This window comes from Ceratotherium simum, chromosome 34 (genome assembly GCF_057802395.1).
Source record: "Ceratotherium simum simum isolate JZ-2026a chromosome 34, ASM5780239v1, whole genome shotgun sequence".
NCBI classification, from domain to species: Eukaryota; Metazoa; Chordata; class Mammalia; order Perissodactyla; family Rhinocerotidae; genus Ceratotherium; species Ceratotherium simum.
Window position 1 is genome coordinate 13,461,870 of NC_141933.1, and position 23,721 is coordinate 13,485,590.

General features: G+C 44.9%; 1 protein-coding gene across 3 annotated transcripts in view; it reads right to left on the reverse strand.

Annotated features, from left to right (window-relative positions):
• Positions 1–23,721, reverse strand: part of STX3 (syntaxin 3) — a 46,689-nt gene that overhangs the window by 5,560 nt on the left and 17,408 nt on the right. The window contains exons 3-11 of one of the 3 annotated variants that reach the window (XM_004437424.3): positions 15,007–15,106; positions 13,360–13,434; positions 11,865–11,932; positions 10,070–10,178; positions 9,137–9,210; positions 8,799–8,933; positions 6,907–7,017; positions 5,386–5,499; positions 947–2,792 (exon numbers count right to left, since the gene is read on the reverse strand). In XM_004437424.3, coding sequence (XP_004437481.1) covers positions 5,416–5,499; positions 6,907–7,017; positions 8,799–8,933; positions 9,137–9,210; positions 10,070–10,178; positions 11,865–11,932; positions 13,360–13,434; positions 15,007–15,106 — 756 coding nt within the window. In that variant the 3' untranslated portion in view covers positions 947–2,792; positions 5,386–5,415. Of the gene's footprint in view, positions 1–946; positions 2,863–5,385; positions 5,500–6,906; positions 7,018–8,798; positions 8,934–9,136; positions 9,211–10,069; positions 10,179–11,864; positions 11,933–13,359; positions 13,435–15,006; positions 15,107–23,721 lie in introns of those variants that run through there. The other 2 variants (XM_014792862.2, XM_087422867.1) reach the window with 2 other exon arrangements.

The window sequence follows — 23,721 nt, forward strand, 5'->3', positions numbered from 1 at the left end:
AAGAACTAATCTTTCTCCTTTTGCTATTCCCAGATGATTTGGCCCAAATTTTGCTGCAAGAAATCAACATCCTTTCTCTTTTTTTTAATCAACATCCTTATATAAAGCATTCTGAACAAAGCTACCAGACCTAGTTATGTAACAGACTGCCACCTTCTGTCTCCCTATCTACCTACTACCAACTCATTCTTCACTCATTTTTCTATGAAACATCTCTTTCCTTAGTTTTCTCCAATCTTGATCTATTCCAGCATCTAACCCCCACTCAGATTAGGGCACCTGGTGACAAACAACACCTTCAGGATGCACAGGTTTCCAGTAAGTGAAAGCAGGCATGACCCTCCCCACAGATGGCTCACCTTTTTCAGGCAAATATGCCCCCAATGGTAGAAGCTAAGATGATGGCAAGGATAATACAGCAAATCATGATCATGATCTTCTTCTGCTCATTCAGACAACAAAAGAAAAAGCACGTGAGAAACAACATCACTGTGCAGACAGAGTTCCAAAGGAAGGGAGACAAAATTGGATCGGGACATGGAAGAGGATATGGAGGAAAAGGGAGATGGATCTGGCTTCTAGAACCCACAATGTGAATAGAAATGTTACTTCTAGGTAAGATATCTAAAATTAGATCAACAGCAATCTTGGAGGATGGTTAGTATGTTGTTCTGCCTTCTAGATACCTTCACGTCAGATTTACCCCATTTCCTCCTAGAAGCAGATACTCTTAATGAGTGAACTGAATTCTTTTGGGGGGAGCACCTCAAATGCAGTTACATTGCAATCTTTGAGAGTTAAACCATTTTCAAAAATTGGAACTTTTGATCCATTGATCCAGAGATGGTTAAAAAAGATTTTAACCCCTTTCCAAAACCTAAACAAGAACGACCACATGGTGGCACCCAATCCCTAAGTGTTATGCAGGGAAACAGAGCCAGAAGCATTTCACAATCAATATAAAGTCATTTATTTTTAAATTAACAATAAAATAATCGAGTTTACATTTAAAAAAAAAATACAAACAACAAAAAACCTTCACTTGTTGTATTCCAAAATATAAGCCCCAGGCCTCAATCTAAGGAAAGAAGAGGCCTGTGATTAGAGTTTGTCTGCCCTTGTTGCTGGAGCCAGTCCAGTACCTGACATCATAGCCTTGGGCAACAGGGCACCCCCTTGGCTCTGTCTGAGTGCTGGGCGATGACTGGGAGTTAGTAGCCTTTGCGAAGGAAGCCAGGGGCCAGTGCCTGGATCAGGGTGCTCACCCTGTGGTAGAAAGGATTCAAGTCAAAGCTGAAATAAAAGTCAGGCCAACTGGCAGAGACCAGCAGGGAATCTAAGGGGCTCACCACTGGGTCAGCCCAATCACTACACCTGAAAATCTCCCGGCTGTTCCCTCCTCTGTGACAAGAATTGGGGGAGACAAAGAACTTGTCACACTCATTAACCTGGTAGCAGGAAGAGCTACTCAGTAGCCCCTGGTCTCCCCCAACTGACTCAGCCCTGGAGACAGGACATCCCAAAGGTGACATGAATGATATCAAATTGCTGTGGGATGTTCTCAGGACAAGCCTGGCCTAGGCAGCAGGTGGGGAGAGGTGTCAAAACTTGTCACACCTGTCCTCTAAGCAGAAAAACTTAATGGGGATCAACTTAGTCCTCACCCCAAAGATCTCTTTCTCCCAGTACTCATCTAGAAATCAGGTTTCTCGATGACGTGGGAAAATCATATTTCTACCATGATTCATTTGCAAGTAAGCAAATGTCTCTTACCTAATTTTTAGCCTAGCTAAAGGTTATTTTTTTTTTTGAGGTTATAATATCCTCCACTTGTAGTTTCTACTTCCTGAGAGACACGTGCATATATGCACGTACATCTCACACACACTATTATAAAAATACATCTAGAACACATGAAATGAGTGACTGAAGACTCACACCAGTCCGCATTGCCAGAGCCTGAGACTCAAGCACCTTGTCCCTGGCCCAATTTTAAGTGCCTGGTTATTTTTGGCCTCCAGGCAATGGCTTCACAAAGCATCACTCTAACGGTGAACAGCCAGTTTCCAAGACTTAGACATGGAAACAAATTCCCATACCCTCTGCCTTTACAAATGGTAACCTCAGATGACTGCATCATCCTGGTGCCTCCTTGAGTAAACATGAGAGAATACAACGTAAAGATCCAAGTTGGCCATCAAGCTGAACATGCTAAGAGCTTAATTTAAGATTGAATTTCAAACAAGTCAGCTTCTAAGACCAAAATGACATATTCCAGTCTCTCGTATTTTCAGGACATAGGGACAACAAACTGAGGATTGGGATCCTGCCATGTAGAAGACTCAGGTCAAGCCTTATTGTTGCCAAACTTGGAAGAACCCCTTTGCTTTGTTAAAGACACCCCCCCTTAAAAAAAATACATTGCAATTTCTGGGAGAAGAATACTCCATGAGGTAGAAAATATAGCACCTTGGGAAGGTCTCAAATAGGCTTTCCAAGGTGCGAGGCATAATTTGACACATCAGAGGGAAAAAAGAGAAGCTGGATTGGTTTGTACAGTCCAGGAGAGATGGTACTTCAGAGTTGGTGGGGCAGGGGAAGGTTTTGGGGAGAACTCAGGGTTGCATCAGGCAGATTAGATTCCTCCAGGGCTAGACTGTTTGCCAGCTCAGGTCCAAGGATGGTTACAAGGAAACAAAGGATTGGGTCCCACTCTCTCTCAGGAAGGCCATTCAACTCCATTCCCATCTGAAGACAAGGGTGGCCACACCAGGTTGCAGTAAAATCGGGTTCTAAGAGAGGCAGGGAGAGGAGCTGATCAGTGCACAGGATGATGGTGAAGAACAACATTAAGCCACAAACCTAGAAGGTGGCGAGGAAAGATCAGAAATAACTACAAACAGGAGAACAATAGAAAAGTCAACACTAAACCTCAGAAATCCAATAGGCATACTCAAGACAGGACCTGGAGTTAAATATCCCCCTGTACAAGAAACAAAAAGCCCCATTATATGAAAGGAAAAAACAGAAATATCTCTGGGCCTTCTAGAATCGTTCACACAGGCTACCACAAACCCCATAGAAGGACTTGTCAGTAGGGAGGCATACTCAGTGGTTGAAAATACCTGTTCTCGCTGCGGGACCCACATCAGCACCTTTCAAATACACATTTTAGAAGCTTTCTGGTACTAGAATTTTCTCCCTTACTCCTCCCTGCCCCCCACTTCTCTTAGAAGGCAGAAAGGCACAGTGAAAAGAATATGGGAAAGGTCAGGGGTCATATTAGGGCTGCTCCGCCTTATGAGCTGTGAAGGCTTGGGCAAGTTTCTTTACTTCACTGAGCAAGAATGAGCTTCCCCATCTGAAAATGGGGATGATGTTATTATGCTAGAGCAGCAGCTGGCACATAACTGGAGCATATAAATGTAAGCTGTCTTCCTTCCCTCCTGTTCAGAAACCTCTCCCTCAGGTCACATGGAGGGAGAGGGGAGTCCAGACCGAAGTAACAACCAGTCCTGACCTTGTCAGGGAGTAAAGAATACACTATGGTAAGCAACTCAACAGCTGCCCAGCAACTTAGCATCTTAGAGATCGAATAAGTCAACTAAAAACAATATATTAATTAGTCTCCTCATTTTAAAAAATGATTAATTTACATTCTGAATTCCTGAAATTAGGAATGGTAAGGGCACTATGAATTTGCAAGACATCTTTCATCCAAAGATATGCAAAGATATCAACTATTATACCTTTTCTTAATTCTTCTTCCCAATGAGACAGTTACGAGTCAACAAAACTCAAAACTACAAGCAAAAAAACATCAAGGACTAGACTCCAAATGTCAGGGGAAAAAAAGAAACACTCACTTAATTGCCTATGAGAGGCTGATCACCCCATTGCTGCTTATCTCTCAAGAAGAAGGTGAATGTTTAGTGCTATAACAATCTGACTTTCAGACCCTGTAGTCACACGGAAGGAGGATGAAGGGGCAAGCAGCACACTGAATCAAAGGTAAAGTGAAGGACCAGCTCTGGGTATCAACATGGTAGTATGGATCAAGCCGTAAAAATATTTATATCTATTACGTTAGTAAGTCCACTTCTATGCATTTATAATAAAGAGAAAATAGAAATGAGAAAATATCATATGTTAGTCATACTATTAGTTACAGCAAAACAATAATAAAAACCTCCAACATTGGGGAAATGTTAAATAATTGAGAGTATATTCACAATCTTGTGTTGAAAATTAGATTCACAAAGAGATATCAGTGATGTGTAATCATGCTTACGGTTTTGTAACTGGGTACAAAACTATAGATAATATAGTCTGAACTATGTAAAACCATGTCTGAGTGTGTGAACATGCCACAGGTTTATCAGCAATAATATTAAAAGTTAATTCTGTTCACCTTTCTGTACTTCTTAGGCCTTTTTTAAACAATACATACTATGGTTTACTCAGAAAAATAATATTTCAGAAGTCTTAACCGTCCCAATAACTAGATCATTCTTGTGATGCTACTGCTGTGTACATGAAACCCTGATACGGTGGTCAGCTCTATTCTTTTTACCAGATTTTAAAGAAATAAATAGCCAAATTTTAAAGTCACTATCCTCTAAGGTTCTCTAGACTTTGTAGACAATGACGAATGGCTACCTTGTTTTACAAAGAGAAGCTAAGATGTCGTCAAGAACTCTCCTAGGTCCACTATTAGCTGTGTGTTCCAACTTGGCCCCGTTACTTAACTTCTCTTTAAGCCTGAGTGTCTTCATCTGTAAAATGTGGATAATCACAGCACCTACCTCAGGAGGGTGTTGTGAGGACTCAGTGGTGTGTGTAAGGTGATTAGTACATCGTCTGGCACAACTCAGCACTCAAAAAGGTTAGCCACTATATCATTTGAGATCCACCCAGTCAGCCACAAACAAAACCCGTCAGACCCAAATCCCAATCAAAGCTTCATTTACATTGAAAAGGAGACAGAAAGCAAAGCCCAACATCCATGAAAGCCGGTAAGAATTCAGAAGACAAACTCCAGATCCAACAGATAGATTGTACCCAACTGAGGAGCATGCTTGCTGGGTAAGGAGAATGAAAAGGATGTGCTCAGCTATGCGAGGATAGGTGGAGAAACACACTGCAAGACAGAAAGCAGGGACAGAATCCACAGGATACGAACAAGCAGGAGACCCGATCCGTGTGCTGAAGCCAGAACCCCAGAAGAGAATTCTAAGGAGACGAAAGAATGCGCAGGCTACTAAACGTTTAGAGCTCATGTGTCCAAGGACAATCACAAAGGGCAAGAAGTGGAATTGGAAATCCCAGACTAATTTCTCAAGAGGGAGCCACTCCAGAGTCCCCGAGAACCTTCCCTTTACTTACATTTCAGTGCAGCAGCCTCTCAGGCCGCCCTTATTTCAGCCCAACGGAAAGTCCAATAATCAATGCTAAAATGCCCAGCAACACAACTACTACCACAATGAGAATTATCAATTTCTGGAGAGAGGGATAAGAGAAACAAAAACAAGTCATTATTACAAACAACCAAAAAGCAGTAATTCAACCAAAACCCAACCCCTCTCACCTCTACATAGCATCTTATCAATTCAAGTAAAAAGCTTATATCTCTACATAAAGACATTCCATGAGGATATTTTATATTTCTTAAATTAATTCTTGGCTAGCAATGACAGCAGATGGAAATATGAAGCTGCTATCAGCTCACACTGTAGTCTCACATATGTGGAGAGAGATAAGAACAACTATCCTAGGTCTCCAAGCAGCAACAGGCCAAGATATAATGGGACTAATTTTTCCTTTTCAAGAAGGACCATAAAGACGTTGCTGACATAGTCCTAATTTCAAACTTCTGTCCATCTCTCCCCTAAAGTAGACTCCCACCTGTCAGACCCAGTACAGTGACCGGGGATCAGAAAGCACGATTATGGTCCTGTCATGAACCAGCCTGGATTCATCATGTAAAATAACTTCCCAGCTCCCTAAATCCCTGCACAAGCAATAGGTGAAGTTGGAAGAAAAACAAGGAAAGGAGGAACAAAAATATCAGAGCCCAGGAGAAACACTCCATAGTCCTCAAGCAACAGGGCACCAGAAGGTGGGAAATACATGGGTGGGAAGAGCATGATTGGAATCTGAACGAATCACACTCCTATACTTACTAGGTGGCCTGAAGCCAACTAACCTCTGACCCTCAATTGTTTCATCTATAAAGTAGAATAGGTGCTCCACAAGATATGAGATAATGTTTACATAGCAATCAGCACAGCACTGGGTTCAGGGTAGAGAAGCAGCAGGGCAGGGCTTAGGCGACTGGAGTGGAAGACGAAGAGAAAGTTTCTGAAGAACAGAGGAGTCAAGTGTCACTTCTGAAAAGTTCATGAGCCATGTGCAGGAGAAGAGAGGCAGCCACACCTGGGCAATGCATCATCCTACAGAACTGCCTTCAAGTATGGGTTCTCGGGCAGAGAGCGTGTGAGCCAGATCCATGCAAGGCACACCTGGGAAGGAAGGGCAGCTAGTCTCCAGGAAAGGCTAACATAGGTGTTTGGATGAGGCCAGGATAGAGAGGAAAGGCATGGGCTCAAGGACACAGGTGGGAATGACCAGAGAGAAGGGAAGCAAGTAAGGCCGGCTGAGACTAAGGCGCTCACCCTCCGAGCTTCACTCTGATACTTGACGGCCTTTTTGGTATCTGCCACGGCCCGCTCCACGAAGCCCACTGACTGGTCCATGTTGTTCTCAATACGGTCAATCATGGCTCCCTTTCCCCCGACGCAAGAGGTGGTGGCAGCAGAAACAGAGACAGGGAGAGGGAAGGGAGAAAGAGCGAGAGACAGCAAGCAAAATGGACTGTCTTCTCCGAGGGCAGCAGGAGAGTCTCACCTTCCGGGCCTGACCCTGATATTTCACAGCTCTTTTAGTTTCCTCCCGTGCCTTCTCCACATGGTCCACCGTGTGCATGACATTCAACTCTATGTTATCTAACATCTCACCCTGCAAAGAACAGACACTAGTCACACCCAGTAAACCTACCCCAGGGCAGCCCTAGCTAATGTGGGGAAGGCTTCTCTCTCTCCTAATCTTCAGTGCCAAGAGGAGCATCCAGAAACCTTGACGGGCAGCCTTCCCTTGGGCACGCTTTCACATTTCCACATGACTACCTATGGGTCCCAGTCCTTGGTGGCGGTCACTCATTCAAGAAACAGTCATTGAATTACTTCCCTGTGACAGGCACTGCACTGGGCACCTGGAGCACATTGTCTAGAAGCCTGGTAACTACATACGTATATTCTGAGGCATCCCACCACCACCTCTTTTTGTTTAATTAAGTATGTGAGGAGAGAAACCAAAATAAGAATATCGCATGTTCTTAAGGCATTACCAGGATGCTGGCCTCTACCTGGTCATTCAGACCTGAACCCAGTTCATTCTGCCTGAACTGAGTTTGTCCACTACTTATAGAAGTGCTTGACACACAGTAGGTGCTCAATAAATATCTGAGGTTGGGAACATTTGCTTTTTCTAAGAGATATTTCCAGGCCTCTTAAGTGACAGACATTGGGTTTACCTAAGCTATCTTTTATTTATTATTTATCTTTTATTTATCTATTATTTATCTATTACCACTGTCTCTTAATAAGATTCCCAACCACTTCCCAGCTTTTACTTCCTGACAGGAAGTTTGGTGACTCCAACTAATTTCCAGGCATCTTAGGATGAGAATTCCCCTCACCCACCTAGGCCTTCCTCAACCCAACCCATGGCTTTACAGCAGTCTATAAACAGAGAAAGGCACTCACCACCACTTGAATCTCAAACCAGTTCCTCGGCAAGGCAGTGTGGGGAAAAGAACGGAGAGTGGGGATGGAGGGACTTGAGAAATGGTCTCAAAGGCCACGAGGGGGTGGAGGAAAGGCACCTGAGCCCTGAGCAGGGAACTGATGTCAAAATCCAGTCAAGCCGTGCTCAGGCTTCAGCTGGGTTTTGCAGTCCTCCACAAAGGAAGCAGTTTTCAATCCTTTCCAGGTGGCAGAGCAGCTCATGGCAACAGTGGCACAGCACCACGACACTGCGGCATGTTTATATCATAAGAACTAGGAGCCATCTGACTATGTGAAACCAATACCATATGCAGGGGACAGAGACTTACATCCCTGAGCACGTGCGCTAGGGACAAAACAACCTGTCAGACTAAGCGCCATGAGTGTCTCAAGTTTTTCTGTGCATGTTATTTTTCTATTCCTTCATATATTTTGTTGTCACCTCTTATTCATTAGCAACAAGTGCCAACATTTTTGGAAAAACACATACAGAAGAAAACACAAAAATGGAAAAAAATGGTCTCTGTTAAACCTAACTTTGTACTGGGGGAAAAGGTCACATGTTTTCAGTGTCACCAGTGAAATAGTTCCTATCAGGAGATTTTTAAGGCATCATCATTATCTCTAATTAAAAAAAAAGATCTTGAGGGATCTAGAGGGAACTAGGTACTTGACAGAGCACACCAAACCCCATATTAACTAGAAATGACTTCCAGGCCCAAGTAGCAGGCAAGACAAGACAAGAATGACAAGGCTGAGGTTGCCCAAAGTGGTCGCATTCAAGAGAGCATTCCTTTCCCTGGGATCCTAGAATTCCATTACTCCATTATGTAAATTCGTGGTGATTCTCCCGCCCCACCTCACCTGGCTCTCCAGTACTCCCTTCCGGCCATTCTCAGGAGAACCTGAGCTTCCCTCTCCTCCCTCCCCACGTTGGTACCCACTGCCAGTTACCTGATTCTCCACTAGCATGGCAATGTCCATAAACATGTCATGAAGCTCCTTGATGCTGCTCTCCAGCCTCACAATGTCCTTGTGCCGTCCCTCAATCTCACTGAGGGCTTGCTTAGAAATCTGCGAGTCAATGATCTACAACAGGCCACAGGAAGACAGACCATCAGCCACCATCCCTGCCGCAGCCCTCACACACACACACCTGCCAAGCTCCTCGCCCCCCTGCCTCCTGCAACTGCAGCCTACCCTTCACTCACTAACCGATAACCATGCGGAGCTCCACAGTGGCCTCCCTTCCCAGTGAGAGGGGCGTGCATCCCAGCTCCAAAGTCACTCACCCCAGAAGTGAAGATGGCAGGGTTTCCACTCTCCAACATCTCCTCCAGCTCCTCGTCTGTTGTCTTCTTGCCAGCTTTATAAGAAAAGAAAGAGAGCATCAAATATAAGATCAAAGGACACCATTTCAAAAGTCCCCTGAAAATTAGGAATACGGTAACTTTGCTAAAAAGACCATGGACTTTACAACAGTCCCCCAATAGCCTCTGGACTCAACTTTCTTCTGATTTCTCCCCTAATCCATCCTTAACATTATCAGCAGGTACCTCCCGGGAGCACATATCTGATCACATTCCTTCCCAGCTCAGAATGTTTATTGGCCCCATTCACTAAGCCATGGAGTCCAAGGCCCTCAGGACAAGGAGCCAGTTCCTGGGGGAGCCCTCCCTCGATCCTTCTTAACCTCACACTGCTACTCCCAAATGCACCCTTTCCCCAGACCCTGGGCAACCTGCCACTCCTGAACACACTTGCTTTTTTCTGGCTACATCTTTGTTCACGCAGTTCCTCCACTTAAAGCTCATTCCACCCTGCAGGGCCCTGCATTCCACATGACTAAATTCCTAAAGGTCATGGCTTTATTAATTTCTTGATTCCTCACGGCAATTAGCACTGCACCTTTTATTTCATAAATGTTCTTTGCTGTCAAAAAGGCAGCAAAAAGATGTCATGAGTCCCCAGGAGAGCAACTGTTTAGCAAACGTCTCCCCTCTATGTATGAGGAAATGCTAGCTCCCACAGGAACAAAATTCCTTGAGCCTGAGAAACACTGCGCCACCCTTCACCCTACAGCAGGGGCTGTAATGCCCGTCCTGGGCTTGGGCACAAAATATGAAACAGAAGCCACAAGCAGAGGTGCTGTTCCTTCTCTTCGGGTCTCACAACAACACGGCAGGAGAAGGTGAAGGGGCACACGCCAAACTTCTAACACGTACTGATTTCGAGCTGCCGCTGGATTCGCCCTTTGCTGCGTTCACGGAAGTCCACCTGAGCCTCGTTGTATTTGGTCATCACCTCCACAAATTTCCGGGAGAGGACGGAGTGCTGTGGGAACAGAGTCAGACGCAATAAGCCCCCGGGAAGTGAGGGAGGCAGAAGGTTCATCACTGTTGAAGGACCCTGCCCCCGCCCCCACATAGCCTAGTCCACCACAGCACTGGACTTGGAACCAAAAGACCAGGTGTAAGACTCAGTGTTTTGCTTTCTTAACTTTACACCATTGGGAGAGTCGACGGGTCTTTCCAAAGCACGTTTTCAGCACCTGTTTACCTGTCCTGCTCACCTCATATAGTAATTGTGAGGCCAAAGGAGATAATCTCTGTGAATCTCAGATCCCTGCTTTCTCAAGCTGCCAGACTCCCTTCCTACGTCCAGTACCTGCCAAAGATCCTTGAATTCTTACTCAAACTGATCTTCCCAACTTTTCTTGTTTCTAACATTCACTCAACAGCCCTGGGTACCTAAGCTCAAATCTTCATAGTAAGTTTTATTCCTTGCCCACCTCTCCTACTGGTTTTTCCTTTGCAAAATCACCAATATTTATAGTTTTTTCATAGTTTTTTGTTTTTTTTGTTTTTTTTGTTTTTTGTGAGGAGGACCAGCCCTGAGCTAACATGCAATGCTAATCCTCCTCTTTTCTGCTGAGGAAGACTGGCCCTGGGCTAACATCCGTGCCCATCTTCCTCTACTTTATATGGGATGCCGCCACAGCACGGCTTTAACAAGTGGTGCGGGCCCAGGATCCGAACCGGCGAACCCCGGGCCACCGCAGCGGAGCGCGCGCACTTAACCGCTTGCGCCACTGGCCGGCCCCTTATAGTTTTTTCAAACCCCCACCACCATGCAAATTCAGACCAAAATCATTGCAAAAACCCAAGCAGAGACCCACCTGCCTCTTGCCTCTTCCCCACTCTGATCCAGCTTTTGCATGGCTACCATATTATCTTCCTAACAGACTGTAACCTGAAGTAAATGCATACAGGCTACTCGATCAGATCCAAATTCCCCAGGCAGCAGTCAAAGACCTCTGGAATATGATACTACATTTTCTACCAAATCACAGCACAAACTTTTTTCCCTAGACAGGCTGTTCTCTTCATGTCTGCCGCTCACTCCCACCCCCACCCCATCACTGCTACTACCAATAAACACACACACACACACACACACACTCCTGCCCCCATGCCTCTTAGGGGAACCTCTACCCCTGAGCCTGTCCATCCAAGGCCCAGCCTCCTCTGCCTACCCCCAATTCTCCCCCAGATCTTCGAATGCTGAGAGCACCCTATGCATTTGATTATGTCTTCTTACATGGCTCTCATGTTGCATCTTACGTAATAGTTTCTTTATGCCACTTGAATAAACGTCATGCCAGTTCTTTAAGGACCAGGATCATATCTTTGATGACTACCGAAGAGCCTAACTCCAAATTGGACAACTAATGGCCAACAATCTTTAGAGAGAAGACTTCAATTTCCTCACCTATAAAACAAGGAGGCATACTAAATCTTAAGCTGTGCTCTGGGGAGCCTTAGGAAGTTCTTCAGGGGCCTCCTTGGAGAAGGAAAGTATGAGAGAGGGGCCAAAAGGACTGGACTCCAGCCCTGTCCCCTGCTTCAACCTGGGCAGCTCCCCTTTACCAGTTCTTCAAATTGAGTACGAAATAAGAATTGTATTTAAAATAAAATAAAAGTTTGGACTAGATGGTTGTTGGACCAGGGAAGATCCTACCTGGGATTTCCGAATCCGAAGGTCTGCTGATGACCGGACCTCATCTTCTTCAATATGCCTCTCCATGCCTGGAGAGGAGAGAAAGGTTATTCTAGCAACACGTCTGCTGCTCTCTTCCAAGAAACACACTGTTCAATGCAAACCTCCTCGCACACTCTCACACACCCAGCCCACGGAGATGTAACAATAGGCAGGTTCAATCTCAAAAGGTCAGCTCACGTGTGAGTCACAGGACTTGCATTCCACACCACTTACTATTACCAGGTCTTCTCTGAATATATCTTAGCACAGTGGTTAACAGCATGAGTCTCTGTCACCAAGAGACTTAGGCTCAAATCCTTGCCCTGCCACTTACTAGCTGTGTGACTTTGGGAAAGCCATTTAACCTTTCTTCATGTTCCTGTTCTCTCATCTGTAAAATGGAATAAATAACAGTATCTTCCTCACAATACTGGTGTCAAGATTAAATGACAATGTACATAGCATTTGACACAACAGCAGGCACATAGCATCACTATTAGTAGAAGCTACTAGTGATGACCACCTCCACCCCCATGAAAACAGGTATTGCGATTTGCTTTGGGGGAAGAAATGACAAATTGGGCTGAGCAATGCTGCTTTCACTCTGACCAGTAGCATGCATTCACCAAATACAACTGGGCAAGAATGCAGACTACAGCCATGGAACTAAGAAACCTTTTGGGCCCCCAGGGGAATTGAATCACTGACAGTGGCTTCACTGCACAATGCTCTAAACTGAGAGGATGGGGTTGGGGGTAAGGGGAGGGTGACATACCAAGAAATGTCTGTAGACTGAATAAATGTATCTTGCACCTATAGATTGCTAACATTACTACTCATATGTACGTTGGTGCTGGGCAAAAGGGACCAGTAAGAGAAAAAGTCGAGGGACTAAGTTAAAGGACCAAGTCACATAAAGACTCAGTAGCTGAAAGTGTACTTTATTCTTAACTTCAATTCTAGAGTTGTTTTTTTTTTTTCGTGAGGAAGATCAGCCCTGAGCTAACATCCATGCTAATCCTCCTCTTTTTGCTGAGGAAGACCAGCTCTGAGCTAACGTCTATTGCCAATCCTCCTCCTTTTTTTTTCCCCAAAGCCCCAGTAGAGAGTTGTATGTCATAGCTGCACATCCTTCTAGTTGCTATATGTGGGACGCGGCCTCAGCATGGCCAGAAAAGCGGTGCGTCGGTGCGCGCCCGGGATCCGAACCCGGGCCACCAGTAGCGGAGCACGCGCACTTAACCGCTAAGCCACGGGGCCGGCCCAATTCTAGACTTTTTCAACTACAGTAATGATTAAGAACAAGTAAAATTTCTGGGGCTATAATAGGTCATTCCAAGGACAGTGCCCTAACCACAAGCAAAGGTGGAAGAAGTGGGGTCCCTTCCATCAGGATGAGTTTTGGTCCAGAAGAGCTAGACCCTGTGGGTGGGAGGTAGAGGGTGGGGGGCTGTTCCCTCTGTTCCCTTCTTACTCTTCAGTTTGTTTCGGACGTTGTTGGCCCTTTTCTTGATCTCAGTCGTGAGCTGCTCTAGGTCATCCTTGGTTTCTGGGTAAACAAAGGCAGGTAGAATCAGTTAGAAGAGACTAGTCGCTTTGTGAGATCCAATAATCAACAGAGGAGGGGGGTAGCTTCCTCAGGCACCCATCGCCCAGAGCATTATCTATCCCAGTCTGCTCCCCATACACCCGTCATCAGAATCACAGAGAGCTTGTTTTTAAAAGGCATTTTCCAGGCACCCCATCTCAGACCTACAGAATAAAAACACCCAGGGTTGGAGCCCTACAATCTGCTTTTTTTTAACAAGGCTTCCCACACAAAATTTTGAGAACATTGCTTTTAGAGGAAATAGTGTGATTTACCATGAGGGCTGCAGCTCAGAAGGCAGAACAGGGTTTTACGGGACTTCTGAGGAAAAAAGATTTCAACCAAGGCTCATCAACTTAGAATCAAGCAAATATTTATGACATACCTACTGTGTGCACACATCCTAGGTTGTGTGGAACAAAATAATATTAGCTATGAGCATTATTCAGATAACATCCTTAGGCACCTACTATAAGTTTGGAACTGAGCTAGAAACTAAGACATCAGAGAGAAGATATAGATCCTGCCTTCAAGCTGTTCAGGGTCTAGTGGGGGACAGAGTCCTAATATGAGCGTGGAATAAGGTGTGAGTTCTGGTCAAGGCGCAAATGGAGTGCCTATGAAGAGCCCCCTAGCACAGCCTAGAGGGATCTGCAAAGGCTTCTAAAGACAGATGATAGTAGGACTGCGTCTAGAAGAAGAACTAAGAGTCAACAAGGTAGAAAGGAGACTAAGAGTGGAGTCTTAGAAGGAACAGTAAGTAAAAGACATGAGATAAGAAGCACTGGGAAACAGCCAAAGTTGAGTCTGGCTGCAGTGTAGGTGACTTGGATGAGGATGGCAGGAGAAAAGGGTGGAGAGGAAGCCAGGATGTGACCAAGACAATTCCCATATGCTCTGCTAAAACGTTCCGGCTTTAATCTTAAGGTAATACAAAGGCACTGAAAAATTTAAAGAGTGAAATGACAATACCAAACTTATTCCTTGTCCTTAAGGAACCTAAAATATAGCCCTAGACCCTACTCTAAAAATATGAAACAATTACGGGAAAAAAAAGTTGGCTTTGGTGGTGGTAACAAACGGAAGTTTAAGGATGGGAGCGATAGACGTGAACTTGAACCACTTTGGAACACCTGATGGAAAAAAAATGGACTTGATGTGGTAGGATTTATAAAGGGTGCTGAGAAAGCATTTCAGGTAGAGGAAATAGCACAAGCAAAGGTACAGAGGTGGGACAGAGATGAGGTATGTGGGACACAGGAGGAGTCGTTGCTAGTCATGAGAGGGATGAGCTAGGAAGTAGAGGAAAGCTTGGCCAGATGGATTAAGGGGGACCATCAAGAGAAGAGGTGACTGGGGCTGGGCAGTGTGAGTCACGTAGGGTAAAGGAGAATGGGGGATAGTAGGACGTGTACATTGGTGTAATGTAAGGCGTACACTCCTCTGCTGTTCACAGAGGGAGGAAGACAAGGCTGGCTCAGCCCCAACGCCAGGGATCACTGTTGGGTGACTCAGCTCTGAGTAAACACTCACTTGGCTCAGGAATTGGTGCAGATAGAATGATACTGTAGAGCTTCTTCGCCTCCTCCACATGCTCAGAGATCTTGTCAATGTTGAGCCGAGTTTCCTCAATCTATAATTAGAAAGACAATATCCTTTGTCATCAAAGAGGAAGAATATACCCACGACTGAGATAAAAGCTTAGCAGAGCTTCCTGGGGAAAGCTGCCCACCTTCTGGGTTTGTGGAAGAAGATGATGACTAAAAAGTCTTCTGCTGCCCCGTGAGTATCCTTTCCATAGTCAGATAAACTCATCTCAACAGAGCAGTCATTGAAAATCCATACTCATTGCTCCCTCAGAGGAATACATTTGTTCACCTTGGATGGGAGGATTCAGGCCAGAGTCAAGAAGAGCCAGGAAAACCCATGAAGAATAATCAGAGGAAAGAGTCAACAAACCTTATCAGGCAGATCCTCAGCACCCACCCCCCAAAAAGAGGGAAGAGCAAGAATGAGGATGGGAGAGAGGGAGAAAGGAAAGAAGGAAAGAAAGAAGTGAAAGGGAGGGAACCAACCGAGACAATGAGAAAAAGAAAGAGAAGAATGAGAGGAAGAGAAAGTCAGAAACAGAGAGAGAAAGAAGAGAGAAAGAGAGAGACTAAGCAATGACCATCTCAGGAGACAGCCGGCTCCTCCTGGACATATGTTCTGGTGAAAGGCCTCTTACTAGCCGATTCCCTCCGATGATCAGGACCAGAAGTTCGAGTCATGGACTGTTTCTGTGCATTTCTAAGGTTCCTGATTGTACAAAGTGTGCATCATAAAATGTTTCCAGCAGCACCTCCTTCCCAGATAGAACACCAGCCCAAGACACGGCTGCGTGAGCAGTAAATGCAGCCTCAGCTCCCTCTTCAAGGGCACCGGCCACCCCAGCACCATGGCTCATGCAATGGTGGAAGCACATGTACAGGGAGAAGCACGTGCCAAAAAGACCTCAACACGCACTGTGTGTATCTGCCTCACTTCCAGAATGAGGGGCATGTCAACACTGCAACGATTAACAAACAGAAGTCTTGTAAAATGCCATACAGTAGGATCTTAACATCTGAGAGGCAATGAAAATACAACTCAATATGCAGCTTCCAGCATCCCTTTCTTCCAGTAAATAATTCACTTGTTTTTAAAAACTTGATCGTAGCTCTCCAAATTGCATAGAAAGTAGGAGAAATAAAACTGGAGTTCTCTCACCCTCAAATCAGTATTTTTGCCACTGGAACAGGGGATTTTTCCCTTCTACAAACATATTGGCTTTGATGTACCATAGTTTGAGAGTAGAATCACTTGCTTAAAGATATAGAATAAAATTTCAATGTAATAGTATCATCAGAGTATAAATACAAATACAAGTAGCTACCCAAACATTTGTGAAGCATTTTAACTGCTGGCAAAACAATCCACAGTACTGTATTGCATTAGTACTGTTATTCAAATGAGGAAACGAAAGGTTAAAGAGGTCATAGGTCACATAATTGGTGGTAGGGACAGCACTCAGAGCTCTCTAGACTCCAACTGGGATGCTTTTTCCATTGGATCTAAGACTTAAATTTTTGGGCTTCTCCATACTGTTTCACTTCTGGCAGAATCCCAAGTCTACCCAACTATAAAAAGGACCTATGTTATCACCTATGACTGCTGGTGGCCTCTAGAGGTGTAACCACCTCAGAGAAATTGCCACCTTCCCCTTCCTTTCCCCTTTATCTCTCACATCAAACACTGGTTCCTCTTACAACTCATAAAACGTCACTGCATCACACCATGTTTCCATTTCCATCACATGACTATCTTGCCAAAGCAATCACACTATATAAAACAGGACTGAGAAAACCAGCTTTCTAGAATAAAATGCACTAACCATCTCAAAATGAGTTTAACATACTTTAACACGCCACAAGGCCTTAGATTTTGCATGCTCGATGGATTGAATGTCTTAGAAAATATATTCTGGAATATTATTTGATAAACTGAAGAGTATCCTGACCCAAAGTTTGGTCAATGGTAGAAAAAAATGAGATAGGAAGCTGCTAGGATGAGACTGCTGGGCCTCAAGCTCAGAGTCGCTCCAGGCATTTGGACGGAGACCAGAAGGTGGATGGCTCATCCGGCCCTATGGACAGGAGAACTGGGCCCTGGGTGCTCCATCACAGGTCCGGGGAGGGTGCGCCTCCACTCCCACCTCCATTCATCCTCCAACCATTGTAGCTGCTCTCTTTCCTCTGTCCTCATCAACCTCTCCATTTAGAGGCATTTCAGGGACTTTGATCTAGTTATCTAGTAATTTGTCAGTTCGCCAAATAATCACAGGACTCCTTTAGGACTTCAGGGTGGGCAACTGGCCCATCACAGAGCTCTGTTTTTTTGAACGTTGTGTCTTTGTTTTTTCTTGGAAGTGTTGGATTTCCTCAAAGGTGACTTTCTGGGTATTTCATGGTGGCAGCTAGATACAATTAATTTCCTTTTGTGCATTTGCCAGATAACCAAAGACTCATGGGTGGGGTGGGAGACCTCAGAGGAAATCTACAAATGCTGAATCTAAAAGCTCCAGGGCTATTTGTGTGTTTGTTTGGGGTTTTTAAGTAGACTGACATCACCCTGCACAGTAATATATTTAAGAACTAAAATTGATTTAACATATACCCGTGTCAGCAACAAGGCCCTTCACAGTACTTCTGTGAAGTCGCCATCACTACCCCCTTTTTATGCAGGAGAACACTACAGCTCAAAGAGGTAGAGGAACACACTGGAGGCCATACTGCACAAAGAGGCAAAACCGAGGTTTGAACTCAGGCATCTGTTAGATACCAAACCCTGTCTCCTGAACCAAGTAAAGCTGCAGGAACCACCTATAGGAGGCTCCTCTACCCTCCCAAGTCTGCATTTTCAGCCTGTGTCAGGTTAATGTGCATGTTTGACTCATTGTTTTGTGAGATTGGCTCAGCTGCCTTCACTGAGATCTATGCCTTATTTCTCTGTCCTCTAACCAAGGCTCCCCATAGGGAGCTTTTCACACAAGGAGAGCTCAAGAAACGGTGCTGATGGAGGAAACCGATCCAAACTTTTTTTTTCATCACCATGCTAAATTTGCAGCTAATACATCCTCAATGCCTGCTTATTGTATGATACTTTTTAAAATGTATTTTTCAATGAGTTGTCATTAATGGGGCAATCCAGATAGTATAGCATAAGAAAATACGTTACAATCAGACCGTTCAAGTTTCAAGTTTCAGCTTCATCTCTTAGCAGTTTTATGACCTTGAACAAGCCACTCTCCTCCCCGCCAGGGCCCCAGTTCCCTCATCTGTGAGATGAGGATTATCATATTTCCTACTTTCTGGAGTTTTTGTGGGGATTAAATGAGATAGGGGCCGGCCAGGTGGCGCAAGCAGTTAAGTGCGCGCCCTCCACTGCGGCGGCCCGGGGTTCGCAGGTTCGGATCCCGGGCGCGCACTGACGCACCGCTTGGCAAGCCATGCTGTGGCGGCATCCCATATAAAGTGGAGGAAGATGGGCACGGATGTTAGCCCAGGGCCAGTCTTCCTCAGCAAAAAGAGGAGGATTGGCAGATGTTAGCACAGGGATGATCTCCTCACAAAAATAAATAAATAAATAAATAAAAATAAATGAGATAACACATGTCAAATGCTTAACACAAAGTACATGCTCAATAAATGAGATGATGGTATTGATAAATACAAAAATAACCAGCAATTACTGCACATTTATTCTATGCTACGTGCCTTTACAAGCACATGTCATTTAATCCTCACAGCAATCCTAACATTAACAAATGCTCTGTGATGTTGTCAGTAGCTACCCAAGAAAATCAAGTAAGGACGGCAAGTCAGCCACTCTTCACAGTGGGTGTCTGCCTCAGGGAACCAATTATAATTACCACGGCACACTAATCACCATCATCTAAAAGGAGGGAGTTATTTTCAAGGCATGGATGGCCTCTTCTCTCTGGACCTAATTAGCCAGTGGAATCTAATTAGACAATGGAAAGCAGAGAAAGTACTACTTTGGAGAACTGGCAGATGGTGTGGGGTAGGGTAGAAGGCTTTGTCCATTTTACCTAAGAATTAGTCTCTGCCTCCCCTAAGCTCCCAAGTATCTTGTACCTCTAGTTAGGCATTAATTTCTGCATATTTATTTATTGAAAATATATTATGTGCCCCCCTTTGGTGACAAAAGTCATGGGGTTCTAAGAGTCAAATAAATGACTTCCTTTTCACAATTCACATACCTTTACTTTCCCCCCCCAAAATAGCATAATCTAAAATAGTACTTGTATTAGAAGTTCTCAATCAAGTCCTCTTCGATTTGTTTGCTTCTTTGCTTTAGAAGACAAACAAACATTGACAAGAAGGGACAGAGAGAGGTCTCAGTCAGCCAAACAACAGAAGTCAAGTCCCTCAGGGGTCTTATCAAGACTGGGACTAGTGTTTCAACTCTCCTTTTATGAATGAAAAGAAATGAATGATCTCAGAGTTATACTGATCAGTGAAAACTAGTATTCCCGGACAATAATCTCATCAAATCAATTAAGTGTATTTGGGCTTTGCATCACTCAAAATTTAGCCAGGAAAACAAAAAACTGTCTAGTTATTTTAACCAAAGTAATATAACATAGGGAATTCTTTCCACAGAGATGGAAGGGCCGAAAAGCCAAACAGAGGATGGTGAGGCAGTCTGGAAATTACAACAGCAGGTTAGAGGGACAAAGAGGGAAGACAGGGTCACCAGAGCCTAAGGCCAGGGCCCCCCGATGGGAGCTGGACCATGGTGGAGTTGACCAGCAGAACAGGGACCATGGAGGCAGGGTCAATCGAGTGAAAGTCAAAGAGGAGACATGTCTGGGGAGGAAAAACATGGCCTCATCACTCCTCCTTGAGTCTTCTCCAGTGCCCCCCACTAGGTCAAACATACCAAAAGCCAGTTTGCAAAAGAACCTGGGAAATGAGTTCCTTGCAATACAGAGCCGAGCACAGGAAGGGCGGGGAAGGGACCTGAGAGCAAATAGGCAAATGACTGTCACACGCTTCCTGCCTGCCTATTGCAAGAGCCCAGAATGCAGAACCTACAGCTCACCTAGTCATCCAGGTCTTCTACTTAAAGAGAGAATGAAAGAGGATTTAACCTGCTAGATTTGACTTAATGCCTAGATTTCCAAGTTACATTCAGTTCGAGGTTTAGTTTAAAAATCACGCCTGCCTAGCGAATCCCGAGGCTTTCAAGATTGCTCACCTCCCAGTTCCTCTCAGCAGGCATTGCTCCACCCGCCAAAGTTCCACAGCACCCTGCCCACACTCTATCCTCTGTCACTTCTCCCAGTCTGGACTCAGACATCCCCAAGGGCTGGGCCCATGTCTTGTTCCTCTTAGACAACTTGATATCCATCATGGTGCCAAGCACATGGTGTCACTCGGTAGAAGTTTGTTCAATAAATAAATAAATGAATACAAGTGACCTCGGGAGACAAGCAAGCTTCGTACACCACTGCAAAATTGTCACATAGGTTTTTTTAAGCACATCCAAAAAAGAAAACTTTGTAATAGCATTTTCCAAAATATAGTCATTCCTCCTTGTTAACAGAAGTTACATGTCAGAAAGGGTTCTGTGAAAAAAATAAACACTGATATAGGCAAATTAAGCAGGCTTCTTTTATTACAGGACTTCTTGGAGTCTTTAATCAGTTAATGTGCATTTTAAATCTCCATGGGAGGAAAAGAATAGGAAGCATTTCGCAAACATACATGATCCCAGAAGTCTTTTCGCATCTCATACTGCCATCCATGACACACGCTTTGACTAATCCACCAACAAGCCATCTCCCCTGCCGTTCCTTGTTAACAGAACTCTGATTGTGTTTGGGCAGTGATGTTGCCAGCCCTAGAGGATGAATCATGATCGGTGCCATGGCAATCCTGACAATCCTGTCTCTTTGCTATGTATTCACTTTCCTGGTCTCCCTTCCAGCTAAGAGTGGCCATGACATGTGATTCATTGCCAGCCAATGGGCCACAAGAGGAAGTCAGCCTGGAGGATCTGGGTAGTTTTCCTCCCTGATAAAAGGATTTTTGAACTATTCTAGCTGCCTCCTTTCTTGCTGCTTGTGATGCTGGTGCAGGGTGATGCCACAGTGGAACTGTGACTCTCTGGTGGTTTTAAAACATGGCACGTGGGGGCCGGCCTGGTGGCGCAAACGTTTAAGCGCGCGCGCTCTGCTTCAGTGGCCTGGGGTTTGCGGGTTCGGATCCCGGGCGCACACCGACACACCGCTTGTCACGCCATGCTGTGGCGGTGTCCCATATAAAGTAGAGGAAGATGGGCACAGATGTTAGCTCAGGGCCAATCTTCCTCGGCAAAAAAAAAAAGAGGAGGATCAGCATCAGATGTTAGCCCAGGGCTAATCTCCCTCACAAAAAAAAAAAAAAACATGGCACAAATTCTTTAATGCTCCTCTCATGAGACGTGATCTTTGTATTGCTCTCTTGAATCTGGCAGGCTTGTGATGGCTTTGACAGGAAAGGACAGTAGAAGCGACATGCTAAATGACCTCCATAGCTGGAACATTTGCCTTGGAGCCCTGAGCCTCCGTGTACCAAACCAATGACGCTGAGTCAGTCATGCTGAGAAGCCCAAGCCACAGGAAGAGGTCAAGTACAGGCGCTCCAATAGACAGTCTCTGGTGAGCTTTCCTGAGTCAGCCTAGTCCAGGCACCAGATGTTGAAATGAAGAAGTCTCTAAGAGTCCAACCTCTGGCTGCTCAAGTCTTCCCAATTAAGGCCCGAGAAATTGTGGAGCAAAAATAATCCACCTCCACTGTGCCCCATCTGAATTCCTAGTCCACAGAATCCATCAGCAGTACAAAATGGTTTTTGTACACTAACTGTTGGGGTAATTTGTTATATAGCAATAGATAATCAGAACAGACTCCCTCTCTCAATCCTAAGAGACTCTGACCTAGAACCCCAACTCCTCTAGCCCACCGCACCACCCCTAACTCCAGACTTCTTCATATGTGAAATAATTACATATCTTTATTGCTTAAGCCACAGTTACTCAAAAGCATCCCTCAATGACATGCCATGCTGCTGCTGAGGGTCCCAGATTCAGGTCAGAGCTCTCATCCTCTTTCCTGTGGGCTGATGCATGAGCCAACTTGCTGGTCTTTCCATCTCTGGCCCGTCCCGTTCTCCACACACTGCCCCCAGAATGATTTTTCTAGAACACACTCTGATCCCATCACTTCCTCGCTTAAAACCTTCAAAGGCTCCCCATCACTTTGCAGTAGTTCATAACTGCAGCAGGCAACAGAATCATCTGGAAGACCTTTCTAAAAGTCCCAAAGTCTGAGCCATTCCAGGCCCTCTGAATCAGGCATGTGTATGTGCAAAAAGCTCCCCGATGGGCAAGTGTAGGTAAGACCCACGAAGCTTTTCCTCACCTTCTCCTCTCCCTTCCTCCAGGCAGAACGTAATGCTTCCCCTTCTGTGCTTCCACAGTACCTTGTTCACATTTCTATTATTACTATCACCCTCACCACATAAGGAGACGCCAGAGGGCAAGGACCCATCACATAGAACATTGTATCCCCAGCACTTAACACACTGTCTGGAAGACAGAAAGTGCGCGTTTGTTTTGATGAATGGATGAATGCATATAGAACAATAAACCCTTAACATCTCTGTCTTCTGAGGCAGGTCTGTTTCCTCTGAAACTTTGCTGTCTCTGCTAACTGAGCAAAACAGAGCAAGGACAATACAGACAACCACAAATTAGACAAAAATCTGAGGTTTATCATTTAGTAGACTCTGGCTTCATCAGCCAAGGAGGCCTGAAAACCTAGGGGCCATTTCTTTCCTGTAACAACCAAGAAGCTGGAGAAACCATTTGAGTTTTACAGTGCAAAGCACATTCTGAAAACATCCTGGTCCCGTGACTTCATCTGCACCTTGCAAATGCTTCTCTGACAAGGCTGTGATTCGCACTATCAGTCGTGACTTCATCTGCACCTTGCAAACGCTTCTCTGACAAGGCTGTGATTCACACTATCAGTCTTCAGCAAATAATTGAGGGTGGCCTGCTTGCTGGAATGAGTCCAAAAAACAAGTTTTATCACAGGACTGCCTTCCCAAAAAACCTACTTAGCTATATCCTGCAGGATGTACAAGGTGTGTTCCCCAGTCACTTACAGAGGGAAACTCCCTTATTTCCCCCAATGCCCATTACCTCAAATGTACTTTATCCCACTTTCAAGGATATTTCCAGACCACATTCTATAAAATAAACTTTGTGGTCTACGTATTCACAAATACTTTGGGGAACAGAATGGCGATGAGAACTACAATTTCCTGAAGACATACTTACTATATGTCAGGCGCTGTCAGGTACATCCATATACTTTCTCATTTTATTTATAATAACCAGCAGGTAATATGGTTCTTCCTGTTTTAGAGGAAACTGGGGTTTAGAGCAATTAAACAACTTTTCCAAAGTTATACCATTGGTAACAGGAAGGAGCAGAGCTGAGACTCACCCCAGGCTCTGTGGGGGGCCAGAGCCTGCATGGTCTCTTCCTATGACCCACTCCCTCCACTCTGTGCTCTATCAAATGAGAAAGAAGGAAAGTAACATTTACCTAAGCCCACACTAAGCACTTTCTGAGTGTTAACGCCTTTAATCCCCAA